The 15,536-nt window shown below is 39.5% G+C and overlaps 1 protein-coding gene across 2 annotated transcripts in view; it reads left to right on the top strand.

The window, feature by feature from the left end:
- The window catches only part of ARFGEF1 (ADP ribosylation factor guanine nucleotide exchange factor 1), an 84,496-nt gene extending 71,384 nt beyond the window's left edge, over positions 1-13,112 (top strand). For both annotated transcript variants that reach the window (XM_009085825.4, XM_050971502.1), the window contains exons 30-39: positions 257-386; positions 1,361-1,496; positions 1,585-1,723; positions 6,100-6,169; positions 7,727-7,856; positions 8,590-8,729; positions 9,110-9,278; positions 9,772-9,910; positions 10,823-10,940; positions 11,669-13,112. In XM_009085825.4, coding sequence (XP_009084073.2) covers positions 257-386; positions 1,361-1,496; positions 1,585-1,723; positions 6,100-6,169; positions 7,727-7,856; positions 8,590-8,729; positions 9,110-9,278; positions 9,772-9,910; positions 10,823-10,940; positions 11,669-11,833 — 1,336 coding nt within the window. In that variant the 3' untranslated portion in view covers positions 11,834-13,112. The remainder of the gene's footprint in view (positions 1-256; positions 387-1,360; positions 1,497-1,584; positions 1,724-6,099; positions 6,170-7,726; positions 7,857-8,589; positions 8,730-9,109; positions 9,279-9,771; positions 9,911-10,822; positions 10,941-11,668) is intronic.
- The last annotated feature ends 2,424 nt before the right edge of the window (positions 13,113-15,536 follow it).

Genomic DNA, 15,536 nt, shown 5'->3' with positions numbered 1-15,536 from the left:
GGCCCTTGCCTAAAGGAATTGATTTACTATTTTAATTTTAATTCACCACAGCTCTCAAAAATATTTTTGGGTATTGCCTGTGACTATAAAGTGCTTTTTTACAAGCTGATTTTCTGCTTATATTTTGGATACTCATGTGTATGTATAATGTTCTCAACAGCATTTGAGTTTGTTATTGGTGCTGTAGTTGTACTAACTTGGTCTTGTTCATGTCTTTCTGTAACTCTTGGTATAAGTTCTTCTTTCTTCATTTCAGGGGCTTAACAGTAATGTTTGAAATAATGAAGACATATGGCCATACTTATGAAAAACACTGGTGGCAAGATTTGTTTCGGATTGTCTTCAGGATATTTGACAACATGAAACTGCCAGAACAGCAGACTGAGGTGATAAAAGTGGAGGAAGATAATTTACATGAGAACAACATTTACAGCAGGAAACTTGTAATATAGCTTAGTCAAGTAATGTAGGGTAAACCTCAAAACTTGGATGGTAGACCTGTGGTTCTAGTAGCCTTGTTTTGTTTTAATGGCATTCCATTGGCAGGTGTTGTCACTTTTTTCATTTTTTAAAGCCATATGTGTAAAAGACATGGTAGTTTACACTAGGACCAGCAGAAGAATATCATAAAATGCAATGTATCTAGGGTTTGTAAGAAGAACTGTAGCTTTTATGTGTGATGTTTGAAATCTGAGACACGCAACATGCTCACTTGAGTGAGGCTTGTAATCAGCAGTGAAGTCACAATTAGGAGAAATAAGTTCTGTTACTTCAAAATTTTTGATGACATGGTGGGGGAAAAAAACCCTCAGCCAAAGGGAAACCAAAAAACCCCATAACCAACCCGCAAACAAACATAAACCACCCAAAACAGCACTGTGCTGTCATTGCACACTTTTGACCAGCCATTCAGGTGTTGATCTGCCAAACCAGAACCAGGTGCTGCTCTGAAAAACAACTGAAATGGGCTTTAAAATGTAACTAATGTGTAAATTATTAGTATTGGAAGCTAGATCAAAATTGTCAGTTGTTTAGGAGGCTCTGTCTGGCTATTTGTAGTAGGATATGTCTCACTTCATTAAATTTTTTTTCCCTGGAAAATGCTTAAACACAGCTTTAGCTTGGTGTTAAATCATTGAGCTAGGATTGGATACTAAGACGTTTGTCTGTTCCTGTAGTTCTGTTTAAACCTGCTAGTTAGCAAAGCAGGAGTTAAGGCTCCAAATTTTGAGGTTTTGAGATACAGAAATTAATTTCATGTCACTATAAAGCAAATTGAGTAAATACAAATGTTCATCTATATGTTTATCCAGAAGTTTCACCTTCAGGTTGTAACTCTCCTTTTTTTTTTGACTCCTAGAAAGCTGAATGGATGACAACTACTTGTAACCATGCACTTTATGCAATTTGTGATGTATTTACACAGTATTTAGAAGTACTTAGTGATGTTCTTTTGGATGATATATTTGCACAGCTGTACTGGTGTGTGCAACAAGGTAGGAACTGCACGAATTATGTTAAAACAATGTTAACATTTTACTCTGTTGAATGTGAATGAACAAATCCCCTGTTTGTCTCTTACAGACAATGAACAACTGGCACGATCTGGTACAAACTGTCTGGAGAATGTTGTCATCCTTAATGGTGAAAAGTTTACCCTAGAAATCTGGGATAAAACTTGCACTTGCATGCTGGATATTTTCAAAACTACAATCCCTCATGCGTAAGACACCTGTTAATATTAATACTTTGTAAAATAGTTTAATTAGATGATTTACCCATTTCAAACTCTTAGATATCTCATGGGTGGGGTGAACAAAAAGCTGTTAAGTGTGGACTAAAGAGAAACAGACTTACTTGGAGCGTGTTGATAAATTAGGTGTAGGTATTCTTCTATATTATTCATGATGAAGTGTTAAAAACGAAAATGCGGTATTAGGAGATAAGCAAAAAAACTCTCCAACAACCCCCAGAATGTAACATGAATCAGTTTTAAGGTTTTGGATTTTTGGAGAAATACTATCTGATTTTTTTTGTTATTTTCTTTTTTGTAATAGAAGATGCAGGTTTTGCTGTTTGCAATTACATGAGGAGCTTTTGCCATAAAATACTAAAATACTGCAACAGTCTTACAGATTTAAGTCTCTGTGGTTGATGGCTGTTTTCCATCATATGTTTATATCAATCTTAGTATTTTTGTGAAAATTTTCTTGGTTATTTGGCAATTCTTTCCATTCATGTAATAACTCTGTGTGAGGTTTCTTGGAGTAAGGCTGCACCATTCCAAGTGCTATGTTTCATCCAGTTCATATTCTTTGCTTCTGGGACCTAATTAAGGCCTGAAGAAAACTGAAGCAAAAGAAACCTTCTGCATGTCAGTCTTTCCTTTTCGTCTAAAATTCCTCCAATTTTAGAGTTGTATATCAGACAGCACTGTAAGAGAGCTTCTTTCATTCATTAAAAGATAAAATCTATCACTGCCTCACCTATTTTTTTTTTTAAGTAAGTAGGTATACATTAATTCCATAAAAAAATAAGTATAAAATGAAGCTGAAATATTTGGGAGCTATCAAGATACTTCTGCATTTTGGTAACTGCCAAAAATAAAATTGGAAGCCACATCTCTGGATGTGGAAGTCCAGCTGAATTAACCCTAACTCACAGGACCTGTAATTGGAAAGATTTTGAAGTTAATATTCACTAGCAAAACATTTGCTTTGGTTTCAGCTTATGATCAAAACTTAAATTTCTGGGTATTCTTATAATTGAATATTAGAAACCTTTCTAGAGCAGCATTTTGAATATCTTAGTATTTAGACATACTCAAAATAGTCTTGTTGCCTTTAGTTATAACTAATTTGAAATATGTGCATTATTCACTTTGATGTTGAGGCCCTTCTGCTTCTCAAATGGGTTCTTTTCCTTAGGAGAGTATCCAACTCCTTCCTTTAACCTTCTCTTTCCTTCTCTTTTAATCTTTCTGTACCATCTTTTCAATGTTTTTCCTTTTTAAATTTCTGGGACGTTCCCAACTTTTGTAGTATTATTTTGATTTTATGTGAGGGTACACATCTTTTTTCTCCTTCTCTTTCTGAGTCCTAGGAGGATACTTCTTTTTTGCCTCTCTTTTTATGGCATCTGGTTCTTTTTCTGAGACTCCTGGTTTGGCTGACATTTCATATTTTATTTCTTAGACCCTCTATTAACCTTTTTTTTTTTTTTTTTTTTTGGTAATGAAGCTTTTACTCCCCTCCCATCCTTTGTTTTATATTATTTTATTATTTTGACAATGCAAAAAAATTTTATCCATTTTATTATACCAGTTTTAATAAAACCACCCAGTTTTAATATTCAGGTTGTTGTGGTGCCTGCCTCAGTGCTTAGAGAAGGCAAATGATCTTTTTACCTTTTTTTTTTCATGCCTGGAAGTAACACAGTGGTTAATGTTGAAATGAAGACAGACAAGTCACACTCTGGTATATATGAAAACTTTATGGGCAAGTGCTTTATTGCCAGTTGTCTTCAAATAGTCAGAGGCTGTGACTCTCTGGAGTGTAAAGTATCTTCTGGCAGAAGTTGTTATTAGTCTGATCAGGAAGGGTTACATTTGTTCTTTTTTAGCATTCATATGAAACATCTTCCAGGTGTTGTGCAGGTTCTGTAATTTAAGAGCTGCAACATTGGCTGCACAAGTTCTGCAGTGTCAGCCTCTCCTGGTTCCTGGCAAGTTACTTTTTTGCTAAGAGAGTTGATCATATTTCCTTGTTTGGAAAATGTACTATAATATTTACTCAGCTACCAATTTCTGCAAGGATCAGTTACTAGAAAACCACAAGCCATGCTGCTGCCAAGCTCCTACAGATCACTGAGGTGTTGATAGCTGAAGATACTAATAGAGAATGGCACAGAATGGCTAAAGCTGGAAAGGGCTCTGGAGGTTTTGTGACCCAACCCCTGTGCTTAGGCATGGCCACCCCAGAGCACTTTTCTCAGAACCATGTCCTGACTTTCAAATATCTCCAATGAGGGAAGCTCCAAAGCCTTTCTGGCAACCTCTGCCTTGTGCTTGATCACCTTCACAGTGACAAAGTGTTTCCTAGTGCTCATAGGGAACTTCCTGTGTTTGTACCATTGCCTCTGGTCCTGGCTTTGTGAATCACTGGCTCTGCTTTGCCCCCACATTTCAGGTATTTATAGTATGTTAATGAGATGTCCTGAGCCTTTTCTTCTCCAGGCTGGACAGTCCCCGTTGCCTCAGACTCTCCTCATGGGAGAGATGCTCTAGTTCCTTCTTCACCTTTGTGGCTTTTTGCTGAACTTTCTCCAGTAGGTCCATGTCTCTCCAACTGGGTAGCCCAGGACTGGCCACGGTGCTGAGCAGAGGGGCAGGATCCTCTTCCCACCTGCTGGCAGCTCTCCTCACACAGGCCAGGATAGCATTTGCTTTCTCCGCAGCAAGGGCACCCTGCTCACTCATGTCCAGCCTGGTGTCCCCCAGGATCCCCAGGACCTTCTCTGCGGGCCAAGCTGCTCCCCAGCTGGGCAGTGCCAGCTCGTCCTGGGGTGTGGCCTTGTTCCTCCCCAGGTGTAGAACTTTGTTCTTCCCTCACTGAACTGCACAGGGTTCCCATCAGCCCATTTTTCCAGCCTGTGGAGGTCCCTCTGGATAGCAGCATGACCCTCTGGTGTATCAGCCACTCCTCCTACTTTTGTGTCATGCAGCTTCCTCAGAGTCCTCTCTGCCCCCTCAGCCAGATCATTAAGATGGACAGATTGAACCCAGTATTGACCCCTGGGGTGTACCACTGGCCTCCAGCTGGGTTCTGGCCACCTAATCACCATCCTCTTGGCCTAGCTGTTAGGTCAGTTTTCAGTCCACCTCACTCTTTCCTCATCCAGCCTATCGATTTTTGCTTTTTTTAATAGTTTCTTTAATTTTTCATTTAGTTTAATTTCTCTTCTGTTTATAATTTTTGTTAATTTAAATTTTCTGAAGCTTCATAGGAGCGAGTCTTGGCTTTCTGGTGCTGAGAAATCCAGTGTGAGTGCCCTCTTGTCTTCAGAAAATGCAAGAGTTAGAATTGGTTCCTTGCACAGATTATGGTGATCCAGCCTCTACCAGCTCATAATGGCTCATTATCCTAATGCCTCAGTTTATGTTTTTGCAGATTTCAAGAATCAGTTCAGTTCTCTGTTCTATTTTATTTGTTGCCTTATTACATGCCTTAAGATTTTCTCTTTTCTTATCTCCAGTTTGTCTTTTTAGTTATCCAGTATTCAGTTTTCTGGAGATCAGTGGTATATTCACTTAGGATGCTTAACTTGCTGTAAAAGCTCTCCCTTAGGAAATGCAGACACAAATGTCCAATATGTGTTACCTCACACAGATTGACACTAAAGAGTTTGAGATCATGGCAATGACAAATAACTCCAGTCTTACTTTGCTGCAGTAAGTTGGATAGAACAAGAAACGATGGGACAACTTAGGTTATTTAATCCAATTTCCCTCAATTCTTGACAGGCACAGTCTCAGTGAGTTACAATTAGTGTAGAAATTCTTTAATGCTAAGGTTAAGATCCTCAAGACAGCAGTGTCCTATAGGAAATCAGCAGGGAAGAGATCAGAAGTATTGACAGTGATTTGGTGCCTCATAACAGCAATGAATCCTGAGTGGAAGTGGTGAATTTTTAAGTGGAAATAGAAACATAATCCTGTAATATACCCCAGACAGACAATGCAAAACTTCTCCAAATGTTCATGAGGTTTGTTCTGGAGTAGATTAATTTCCTATTCTAGCTCAAGCTTGAGGCAGTGTGGGAGAAGAGGCCCACTAATGGCACTAAAACTCTGCCTTAAGACAAATCCAATATTTCTGAGGAAAGCTGATCCACCTCAGCATAGTCCACTTGTCCATCCAAGGTAGTTGTCAGCAATGTTGAAGTTCAACAAACACAGTTTAAATGTGTGAAAAAATAAATTACTCTTAGAATTGAAATTAATGCAAAAAACCCACATCATGTTGAAGGGAGTTTTTAGAGTGTTGGTTCTGATTTATATTTGAAAGGTAGTAAATTTGGGACTGGTGTTGTGTTTTCAAGGCTGCTGACTTGGAGACCAGTTGGTGGGGAGTTCTGCTCTGGCTCTCCTTCTGATGCAAAAGAAAAACTGGTAAGCTGCTGAAATAAATAAAGCAATTTAAGATTGCAAGAGCTCAGTACAAATGTGTTGTGATGTAGAATAGGTGAAAAATATACTTGGTTTTAAATGCATTTTTCAGTTTTGATTTATGTGGAATTTTTTTTCCAGCATAAGTGCTATTTAATGTTTAAAAATGGCAAGGAAGTAATTGATAAAGAAGTATGTATTTGTTTGCAGCAAAGTTGACTTCCATATGTTGGCTGTAGGTAATGTCCTGTCTGGCAGGTTTCTCTAATACTGTATTTGGGCTTTGAGTTGTTTCGTGGTTTGGGTCACAGTTTTCTTTCATTTTGATGTACTGGAAAGAAGAGAAACTGCTGAAGAGGGATAGACTGACAGATTTGACTTTTTTTACCTCCACATTTTCTCGTGTAATAAGACCTTAAATATTTGTTTAAAGTAGAAAATTTGTATAACCACCAGATTTCTTAGTGTTGATTGAAGAAACTGATGTGAAGTCTGGATTTGCCTTTAAGTGACAACTCCTGGAGCTGCTTTGCTACTGATGAGAATTAGTTTAGCTTTTGGACATTCTCACAAGATTGCTGCATCAAATTCTTTCTAGATTAATGAAGCACTTGATACAAGTTGCTCAAGGTTAATGGTCAAATGAGCTTTACTGAGAGAGCCTGACTCCCTCCATTTATCTTTATGAAGTGTTACCATAATTCAGCCTAAACAGAGCTGAATTAATTCAGCTTAAATGTTCTCATTATATGGGTATTGTATGACTCATTTATAGTGGTTTGATCAAAACATATTTGGCTATATTTTTGATCCATTTCTGTCAAATATAATGGCATGCATAAATGGCAAATAAATGTCTTCGTTTTGAGTAAATTAAAAGATGTTTTCTCTTTGAAATAGTTTAAAATTAATGTTTTTAAAATTTATTTTTTTCTTCAGTGTAAAAAGATATTTTGCAACTTCAGAATTAACAGAACTTGTGTAATAAATTATACTAAAGGACTATACTAAAGGACATACTAATATTTTGGCTGTCTCATTTAGTAGGATAAAACCTTTGCAAGCTTTGGATATTTTCATGTCATTTTTGTTTAGGTTGCTCAAATACAATGGATTGTTTTACTATCAGTAGACATGATACCTATTAAAAAATATATTTTTACTTAGTAGAGATGAAAACTTTGCTTATCTACTGATATGAGAAGCTGAGGTGTTCTTTACAGGAACCTGGCACAAACCTCCTACTCTTGGTCTGGTAAAAGCTATAGTAACTCTTGGGTGACAGAAGAAATGCTTAGAGGGATTACAAAAACCTATCTGAAAAATGCTGCTCATTGCCTTTTCTGTGTACTTAAGTATTTGTTACCTGTTAAATTTTCAGTTGTTTCTTAGTAGCTCATCTTTCATGAATGCTCATAGCAAGTATGACTAAAGTTAATGAAAGTGCAGTGTTGAAACAGCAAATGTTTGAGCTCTGAAGAGCACAGCTCTGTTACCAATTACCAGAAGTTTTCTGTAAGTTAATTACTTTATTTTCCTTTTTTTTTTTTTTCTTTTCAGGATACAATCTCCCAGAAGTCAGTAGATATCCATGACTCCATCCAGCCTCGATCTGCGGATGGACGCCCATATCAGCCCAGCACAGGGGCCACGGTAGCAGAAGAAACGCCTAAAGCCAGGCCAGCAGCAAGTGTGTGCTCTGCAGGGGTTTGGAATTTTTATCTGTGTAGAGTAGTATGTACTGGATGTTTGATGCATTAGCTACAGTCCCAGCTGTGATTTCAGAAACCTGATGTGAAGAAATCACAGTTTAAATTTTTGTATTCACGTAGTATGACAGAATTCTCTTGGACTCCTGTGGGTCCACATATAAGAGTTCAACTGCAAGCTTCTTACCCAGAGCAAAATATTTAAAAATAGTAGTCTTCTTACAGTGCTGTGTGACATTTCTTTTCTTAGGAGCAGAGATTTTTCAGTGCAAAATGCAACAGAAGCCGTAGCTGAAAAAGAATTCTGCCTACGATTTGAAGAGAGTCTTATTTAAGATCCTTGTGCAGTTATGTTTTGTTGCTTAAAATGTTCATGTGGTACATTAGTACTTGCCAGCTGCAAACAAGCATGATGCCTCTTGCCTGGGAACACTTTGGCTCTTGCTATTGCACTGGAGGTCCAAGTCACTCGTTTTGGTGATTTTTAGGTAACACTAAACCAGGTTGATGCAATGTGTCACAGACAACTTCAGGAAACAGTTTTTTAAGAAGTTCCAGTTGGTAACATGGTGATCTCTCCTGGTGTTAGTAATTCCAGCAGGTGGATTCCAGGTTTGGTTTACACGTGTGCTTTAAATTAAACCGTTCTTCAACATGCCCTCAAAACAGCTCAGAAAATTCTTTAGTTAACAAGTAACTTTCTTTCCTTTAAAGAATTTCCAGAACAGAAGTTATTTGCTGCTCTTTTGATCAAGTGTGTTGTACAGCTGGAACTCATTCAGACGATCGACAACATTGTGTTCTTCCCAGCAACCAGCAAAAAAGAGGATGCAGAGAATCTAGCAGCAGCACAAGTGAGTGGAACTGATAGGTACTTCTCTTTTTAGCACCTTTTCCTCCAAAGCTTTTAAGGTAAAGTTTCTTGAACTCCTGTAGCATCTGCTAATTTACAATTTTTACATGCATTTGAGAATTTCCATTGGCCTGTTGAGATCTTTTACAACTTTCCCTAAATTGCATTTGCTGTGCCAGGGCAGCACTGTGGAGATTAAAACATGTATTTGTTCAAAGGGATTTATATATCTGGAATGTGGATACAGCCTTTAATACAGTGTTGTTAAAGTACAAGTACAGATGTAAACAGGGTAGGACTGAGTTATCACAGCAGCTTGCTGAAAACAGTTGTGAAATTTTAGTTCAAATCTTTTTCTTCCTGTTTCCCTTTCTTCAATAGAGAGATGCAGTAGACTTTGATGTCCATGTGGATACACAGGATCAAGGGATGTATCGTTTCCTAACATCGCAGCAGCTTTTCAAACTTCTTGATTGTCTGCTGGAATCTCACAGATTTGCTAAAGCATTTAATTCAAACAATGAACAAAGAACTGCTCTCTGGAAAGCAGGTGGGTCAGTCCCCTTGAAGAAATACTTTGTGACAGTGTGAATTGACCCAGAAGTAGGTCAGGAGTACTTTGATGCCAAATGTAAAAGTTAAAGCTTTAGCTCTGTAAGTGTAGGATTCATAAAGGGAGGAGACCTAATCTGTGGAGGTGCAAATATCTCTGGTTTCCTAAAATTCAAGGTTTCACCGAGGTACAGCTGCCAAGCTGATTCTTGGCTGTAGGTGTGAGTCCCATGCTTGGAAACTGCAGGCACAAACACAGGTTTCACAGCCACTTGTAAGCTGATACTAAAAATGGGTGCCAAACATAATTATGGCACATAAATAGGGTAATTTTCAGCAATGCTTCATTGTAATAAATATTATGAGAAGTTATTTACCTGAGGTGGTTCTTCTGTCTGTGTGCACAAGATGCTTAGAAAGAGAAGCAGGGGACTGTAAGAAAGAATGTCAGCTGAACCAAAAATCTAAATGGATGCTTGGAATTCCTGTAGGTTTCAAAGGCAAGTCCAAGCCCAACCTGCTGAAGCAGGAGACGAGCAGCCTGGCCTGTGGGCTGCGCATCCTGTTCCGCATGTACATGGACGAGAGCCGCACCAGCGCCTGGGAGGAGGTCCAGCAGAGACTGCTGAAGTAAGGCCCATGGAGCTGAGCCTGTTGTGTCATTTCTGGTGTTAAAGAAATGGAGTGGGTTATTTAAAAGGATAGACCATCTTTGTTTGCTGTGAACTTCTAGAGCCAGCATGGGTGTGTGGTGGTCACAGCTGATATTAAGAGTTTTATGTTCTGTGGGGAGTGCTGTGCCTCCAGCTACTGATGCTGTCTCTCCTTTTTGTTCTCATTACTTGTTTTGCAGGGAGAACAAAGATTTCTTTTCACCTTTTTTTTGGTATCATGTGCATAGGTGGGGGATCTTCTTTAAAATGGAAAGCAGCTATCACCTAAACCCTGTTTTTTCTTTTACTAACTTCACGTATTTTAGGGAACTGGCACTGTTTGTTCTCATTCTCAGGAATGGACACTGGGCTCTAGCAGCCTTGTGAGCATACAGAGGCCTTTGGCTCTTTGGTAATTGATCCGAATGTTTTTTGTTCATAAATTTTTTCAAGCAACTGTTGGACTAAGGGAGGACTTTAAACCTCAACAGCAACGCTTAAGGCTGGTCTGTGAACCTTAGGACGTTAAGGTTCACAGACTAGGAAACTGAAAACTGCCTGGTTATGTCAACATGAGGTATTCATAAAGGCCACGTAGCATTTTGTCACATACCTCTCAAAGAGCACTTGATACTTTTCAAATACATTCACAGATAGCATAACCACGTTTTGTCAGCTTATTTATTACTGAAGTCCTAGGACTTGGGGTTTGAGTTGAACAAGGTCACTGTTTTCTGTCATTAACCAGGCTTAGAGCAGTCTTCATAAAGCAATGCTGTACTACACCAGGCCTTTACACTGCCAGAATTTGCAAAGCCTAAGCTCTCTTTCTGCAGTAGAGCTCAGAAGGAAATGTGAGCTGTTATTTTTTCATGTCTTTTGTCTCCAGTGTCTGCAGCGAGGCACTGAGCTATTTCCTCACTCTTACATCAGAAAGTCATCGGGAAGCCTGGACTAACCTTTTACTCTTATTTTTGACTAAAGTCCTGAAGATAAGTGATGAAAGGGTAAGTAACTGTTTGGAATGATGTTTGAGATGACATGTACAGGTACGAAGTAGTTCCTGACTGGTTCATCACACACCGTTACAGACTTGTCTTTAAAAGCCCCCTGCTGCTCTGTAGACACTCTTGTGTTGAGGGAATATACATTCAAACTGCACTTGACAGATACTGACACTAATAATTCAGTGTGAAGGTGCAATGAGTGATAAAATGTGTCAGAGAAGTTTAAAGATGCTGGAATCCTTTAGAAGTGTGTGTTAAATTGTTTTTACCCCTCTCCTGCTGAGGAAGACAATTAGCGATGATATTTTATTCAAAGAATTAACTCTTGTTTCTGCTGCCAGTGCTGCAGGTACACGTACACCTTGACCTTCTCCAAAGCAGTTCTGCAGTAAATAAATCCCTGTTTAATCTCCCTCTAAGAACACTTGGCTGAAATAATTAAGTGATGAAAAAGGCCAACTGCAAGAAAAAAGCTCATAACAGAAAAATATTTCCTCTTGGAGAATAAGCATTAGTAAGGAGCTTTGTGTAGCTGGTGAGCATCTGTCAGAGTTTATCACAGCTGTCTTAGCCTTATTCTAGCACTGCTAATTTCAGTTGTAAAGGTGTTTCTGCTTGTCACTTTGTGGGTTTCTCACCCTCATTTGGGAGAATATTTAAAATTCTGATTTTGCAGTGTGCTTTCTGAGGTGTACCCATGTATAATAATTTGTTTGTTTTCTCCTCAGTTCAAGGCCCATGCCTCGTTCTACTATCCTTTGTTGTGTGAAATCATGCAGTTTGACCTTATTCCTGAGCTTCGGGCTGTGTTGCGAAGGTTCTTCCTGCGGATCGGGGTGGTTTTCCAGATATCCCAACCACCAGAACAAGAGCCTGGAATAAGCAAGCATTAGCAGATAGGGACACTCTGTTTCAAAGTTTATATTCCTCATCTAAATAAAAGGACCAGGTAGCTGGGCCATTCTGTCTGGATCTCCATATAAATGGTTTCTTTCTCTGGCAACGTGTATCCAAGGGTTAATGGTACAGAGGCTTCCAATTGTAATTAAAGCTTGCAACACTCCAGTCCCTCTCTTTCCTGGCGGATTCTCTCTCATCGGTTTCTCTTGCCTGGCTCCTGCTGAGCACAGAGCCAGTTTATAGCACAGTCCCCCTTGTCAGCACGGGCTGCAGTGTCCTTTACTGTCCTAGACAGCAGCATAGCAACAGATGTTTATGGCGGGTGTGAAAGTGAGACGTACCCAAAGAAACATATATATGTAAAGGTTTGAGCTTCTGCGAGAAGTACAACTCAGGAGAGCTGTATTTTGAAGGATAAAATGTTTATAGTGAAAAGAAAATGGAGATTATTGTTCATGGAAAAAATATTTAGCAACTATGTCTGATATTCTAAGATTTTTGCACACTCAGGCTGTCTGAGACATTGGTAATCATCCTTCTGTGAAAATGTACAGAGATGCAGATCTGTAATATAAACTCTTTAACACTATACAGTTCTTCCCAAATTATTTTATTTCTGTAATACTGATTTGTTGAAAGCCCATAACTCTTCCTTGTTTACCAAATGCACTAGAAGTTTGGGTTTCTTTTTTGGGTTGTGATTTTTTTTTCTTCCTTTTTTGTTATTTTTGTTTTGTTTTGTTTCATTGTAGCCCAGAAGTTATTGTTGCCGACTTTTGTCAAGAACAGCGGTAGAAATATCACGACTGACATAACTACCTGTAATATACTTGTTTTAGGGCTTTGAAATATAACGAGCCATTGAAATTATGATCCTTCAAGGACTGGAACTTGAATCACTGCAAACAAGTCTAGGTTGTGTCTGCTGTCAGATGTTTTTTGTTTGATGTAGATTTCACTCTTATGTACAGAATTTAATGTTGGATATATTCAAGTATAAAACAAATCTGGCATGGTTTGGGGATGGTTAAATTTATTGGAAATGTATTCATACTGTGAATTGTGCTCTGATGGTTAACAGACGAGATTGTCAAGCATTCTGTATTACAATGGATGTAGAAATTTTTTTCAGATGGACAAAATGTATATGGTACAGATATGTAAAGTTTTCTATGTAAAAAAAAATTCTGTACAACTTTCTGTACAATATTTGGTTCTCATCTGGCATATTCTAATCAGGTTATAGGTCAATAAAGTTTTTGAACTCTTTCATCAGTGCAATCAAAACCAGTCTAATCCACAGCTACTTGTTTTACAGTTTGCTTTGCCTCTCATGCTTTGAAACAAAAGGAGCAAACCCCAGACCCTGGGAGCAGAAAGCTGGGTCCCCTCTGGGTGACTGGAATGCCTCTTCTCACTGTTAAAAACAAATGCAGGGGGAAAAGGAATGGTAAATTTAAAAAAAAAAAAGGTGGGCAGGGCTGGAGGAGAATAAAAGTGCTACATGAACTGGTCAGCTGGACCCTGTGGTGCTGCACAGATAGAAGCTCAAAGCTGCACTTTGCTCTCTGGGGATTAAAACACAAACACCAAACAGCTGCTGGACAAAGGGGGAAGGGAAGGGCTGGGATTGCAGTTCTGCTGACTTGGAACACATCAGCCAGCTCAGCCATGTCAGCATCTTTGATTTTGGTAGTAAGAGTGGAATTGTTCTCCAGTGTGCTCCCACAAAACTCCTGACTGGCACAGGAGAGCAGTGTGAAGAACAAGATGTGTGAGGGAGCCTTCTCTCTTTCAGGGCAATGTATCTGCCACAGAAATTCACAGCAGGCGCCAAAAATAAGTGTAAGCAGTTCAGTGAAATAGCTATTGGAAAAGCCAGAAAAGGGAATCTAAATGCTATGACCTGTGGTTCAGAGTTTGCTCACAAAGTTAATTGGGGTGGAGCAAAACTAAATAGCAATTATCAGAGTAAGAAGGGGTTGAACTGAGGTTATTTGAATTAATTGCAGCCTTTCCTCTTGGGCTGAATTTTACTTGTTCAGTTTGTTGTGCAGTGTTTTAATCTTAAACTGCTGTGTTAGGCCAGACCTAGGGTCTTTGACAGTGACCAGTAAGAATTTTTATGGTGACTATGATGTGTCTCACCCTATTCAGTGTCATACTCTCCCTCATGGCTTTAGCAAACTGTTCTGAGACCATGACCAGGGTGTCCCTGACACTGCTGCCCTGAGCACTGTTTAAACAGCCACTGTTCCATGTGTGTCTGCCCAATTGCTTTCTAATCATCCGTGTGCAATCATAGAGCAATGAATTATCTAAAAACTTGGGCAGTTGTGGTTTTGGGGCTCTTTCTGGTTTTAAACCTCACTGCTTTATTGTTTTGATGTGTACTCCTCTTTAGTATAAAGACATTATTCTTTACAGCCTGACCTTCTTAAGCCATATTTATTGCTCATGTGGAAAAGGCCCCATAGCTGTTTAGTTTTGGTTCATTGGGAGCTGAACTTTGGTGTCATTGTGACTCTTTTGTGCCTCTCTAGTTCTTGCAATGCCCGAGCAGCATCAGGTGTACTCTGGGCATGGTGTTGAACTTGCAGCTCTCTGAACATGCCCGGATATGGTAATTGTCAGAAATCTGGGGTCAGGGGCAGAGAATAGGTTCTCTTTTAGTGATCTCAATATCCATCAGGGCTGGGACTGCAGATACACTTATTTTGCAGGCGAGGCTGCAAAAAGGTCAGGGAGGCAGAAGGGCCCTGCCAAAAAACTGAACTTGGGAGAGGCAGAGAGCACTGAAGAAAGATCTGGAAAAGGAAGATGCAAAGGATTCAGTGTCCTGAATAGTGCCCAAGGCAGGGCAGCAGCAGTGAAGAGTAGAATTCATGGTGCTAAGGGCTGCTGAGCAGTGAGGTTAAAGTAATTTCAGTGGTTTCAGGCCACAGCACAGGTGAAGGAAGTAATTCAAAGAGGTTGTGGCACAACCTGGCCTTGAACTGGAGGAAAGGAATGCCAGGTTCTGATGGACTGTGGCAGTTATGAAAATTATTGCAGTGAAATGAGGGTGGCTTTTTAGGGAAACACTTCATGCTTCTCTCAGGGGAAAAAATTAAGGAAATAATAATTAAACTGTAGGCAGTTAGATGAGGAAGAGAAATTCTGCTTCTAGCCTGGAGTTGGTACAGTGAACGTGTCTCAAACTTCAACTTGTGAGGCAACTGGAGAGAGCCATCAAGGTGACAAAGTACAAAAGCCATAAGGTGGGCTTTGGCATGAGAGGGTGGTAAGTGTGTTACTATAAAGCATTTTCACAAAGTTATTTCCTCTGTCTCTGGGAAGTCCAGACTGAAGCAGCCATGCAGCCCAAGGTACCTGCTCCAGCCCAGGTCAGGGATTGCACCAGTGCCCCTGCTTGAGTGGCCAGAGCTGTCAGATCCACACTGTTGAACCTTCTTACCCTGATTTTCTAGCACAACAGTAAGAATTACCCTGATTTGGCAAATCCTCTCTGGGAAGGAACATGCTAAGCCCAGGAAGCTCAATGCCACACACGTTTGAAAGTACACCTGTCAGCAAACATTGCCTGCCATCATCATGGAACTGCTGTAGCCTACAGACAGCGTGCAAAAGCTTGAAGGTGGCAGTGTAGTAAAAATAAAAGACCTTTGTAAAATGTTCTTTTTTCATCAGTGGTTT

The sequence above is a fragment of the Serinus canaria genome, chromosome 2, assembly GCF_022539315.1.
Source record: "Serinus canaria isolate serCan28SL12 chromosome 2, serCan2020, whole genome shotgun sequence".
Lineage (NCBI taxonomy): Eukaryota > Metazoa > Chordata > Aves > Passeriformes > Fringillidae > Serinus > Serinus canaria.
This window is presented reverse-complemented; position numbering and strand designations above follow the sequence as displayed.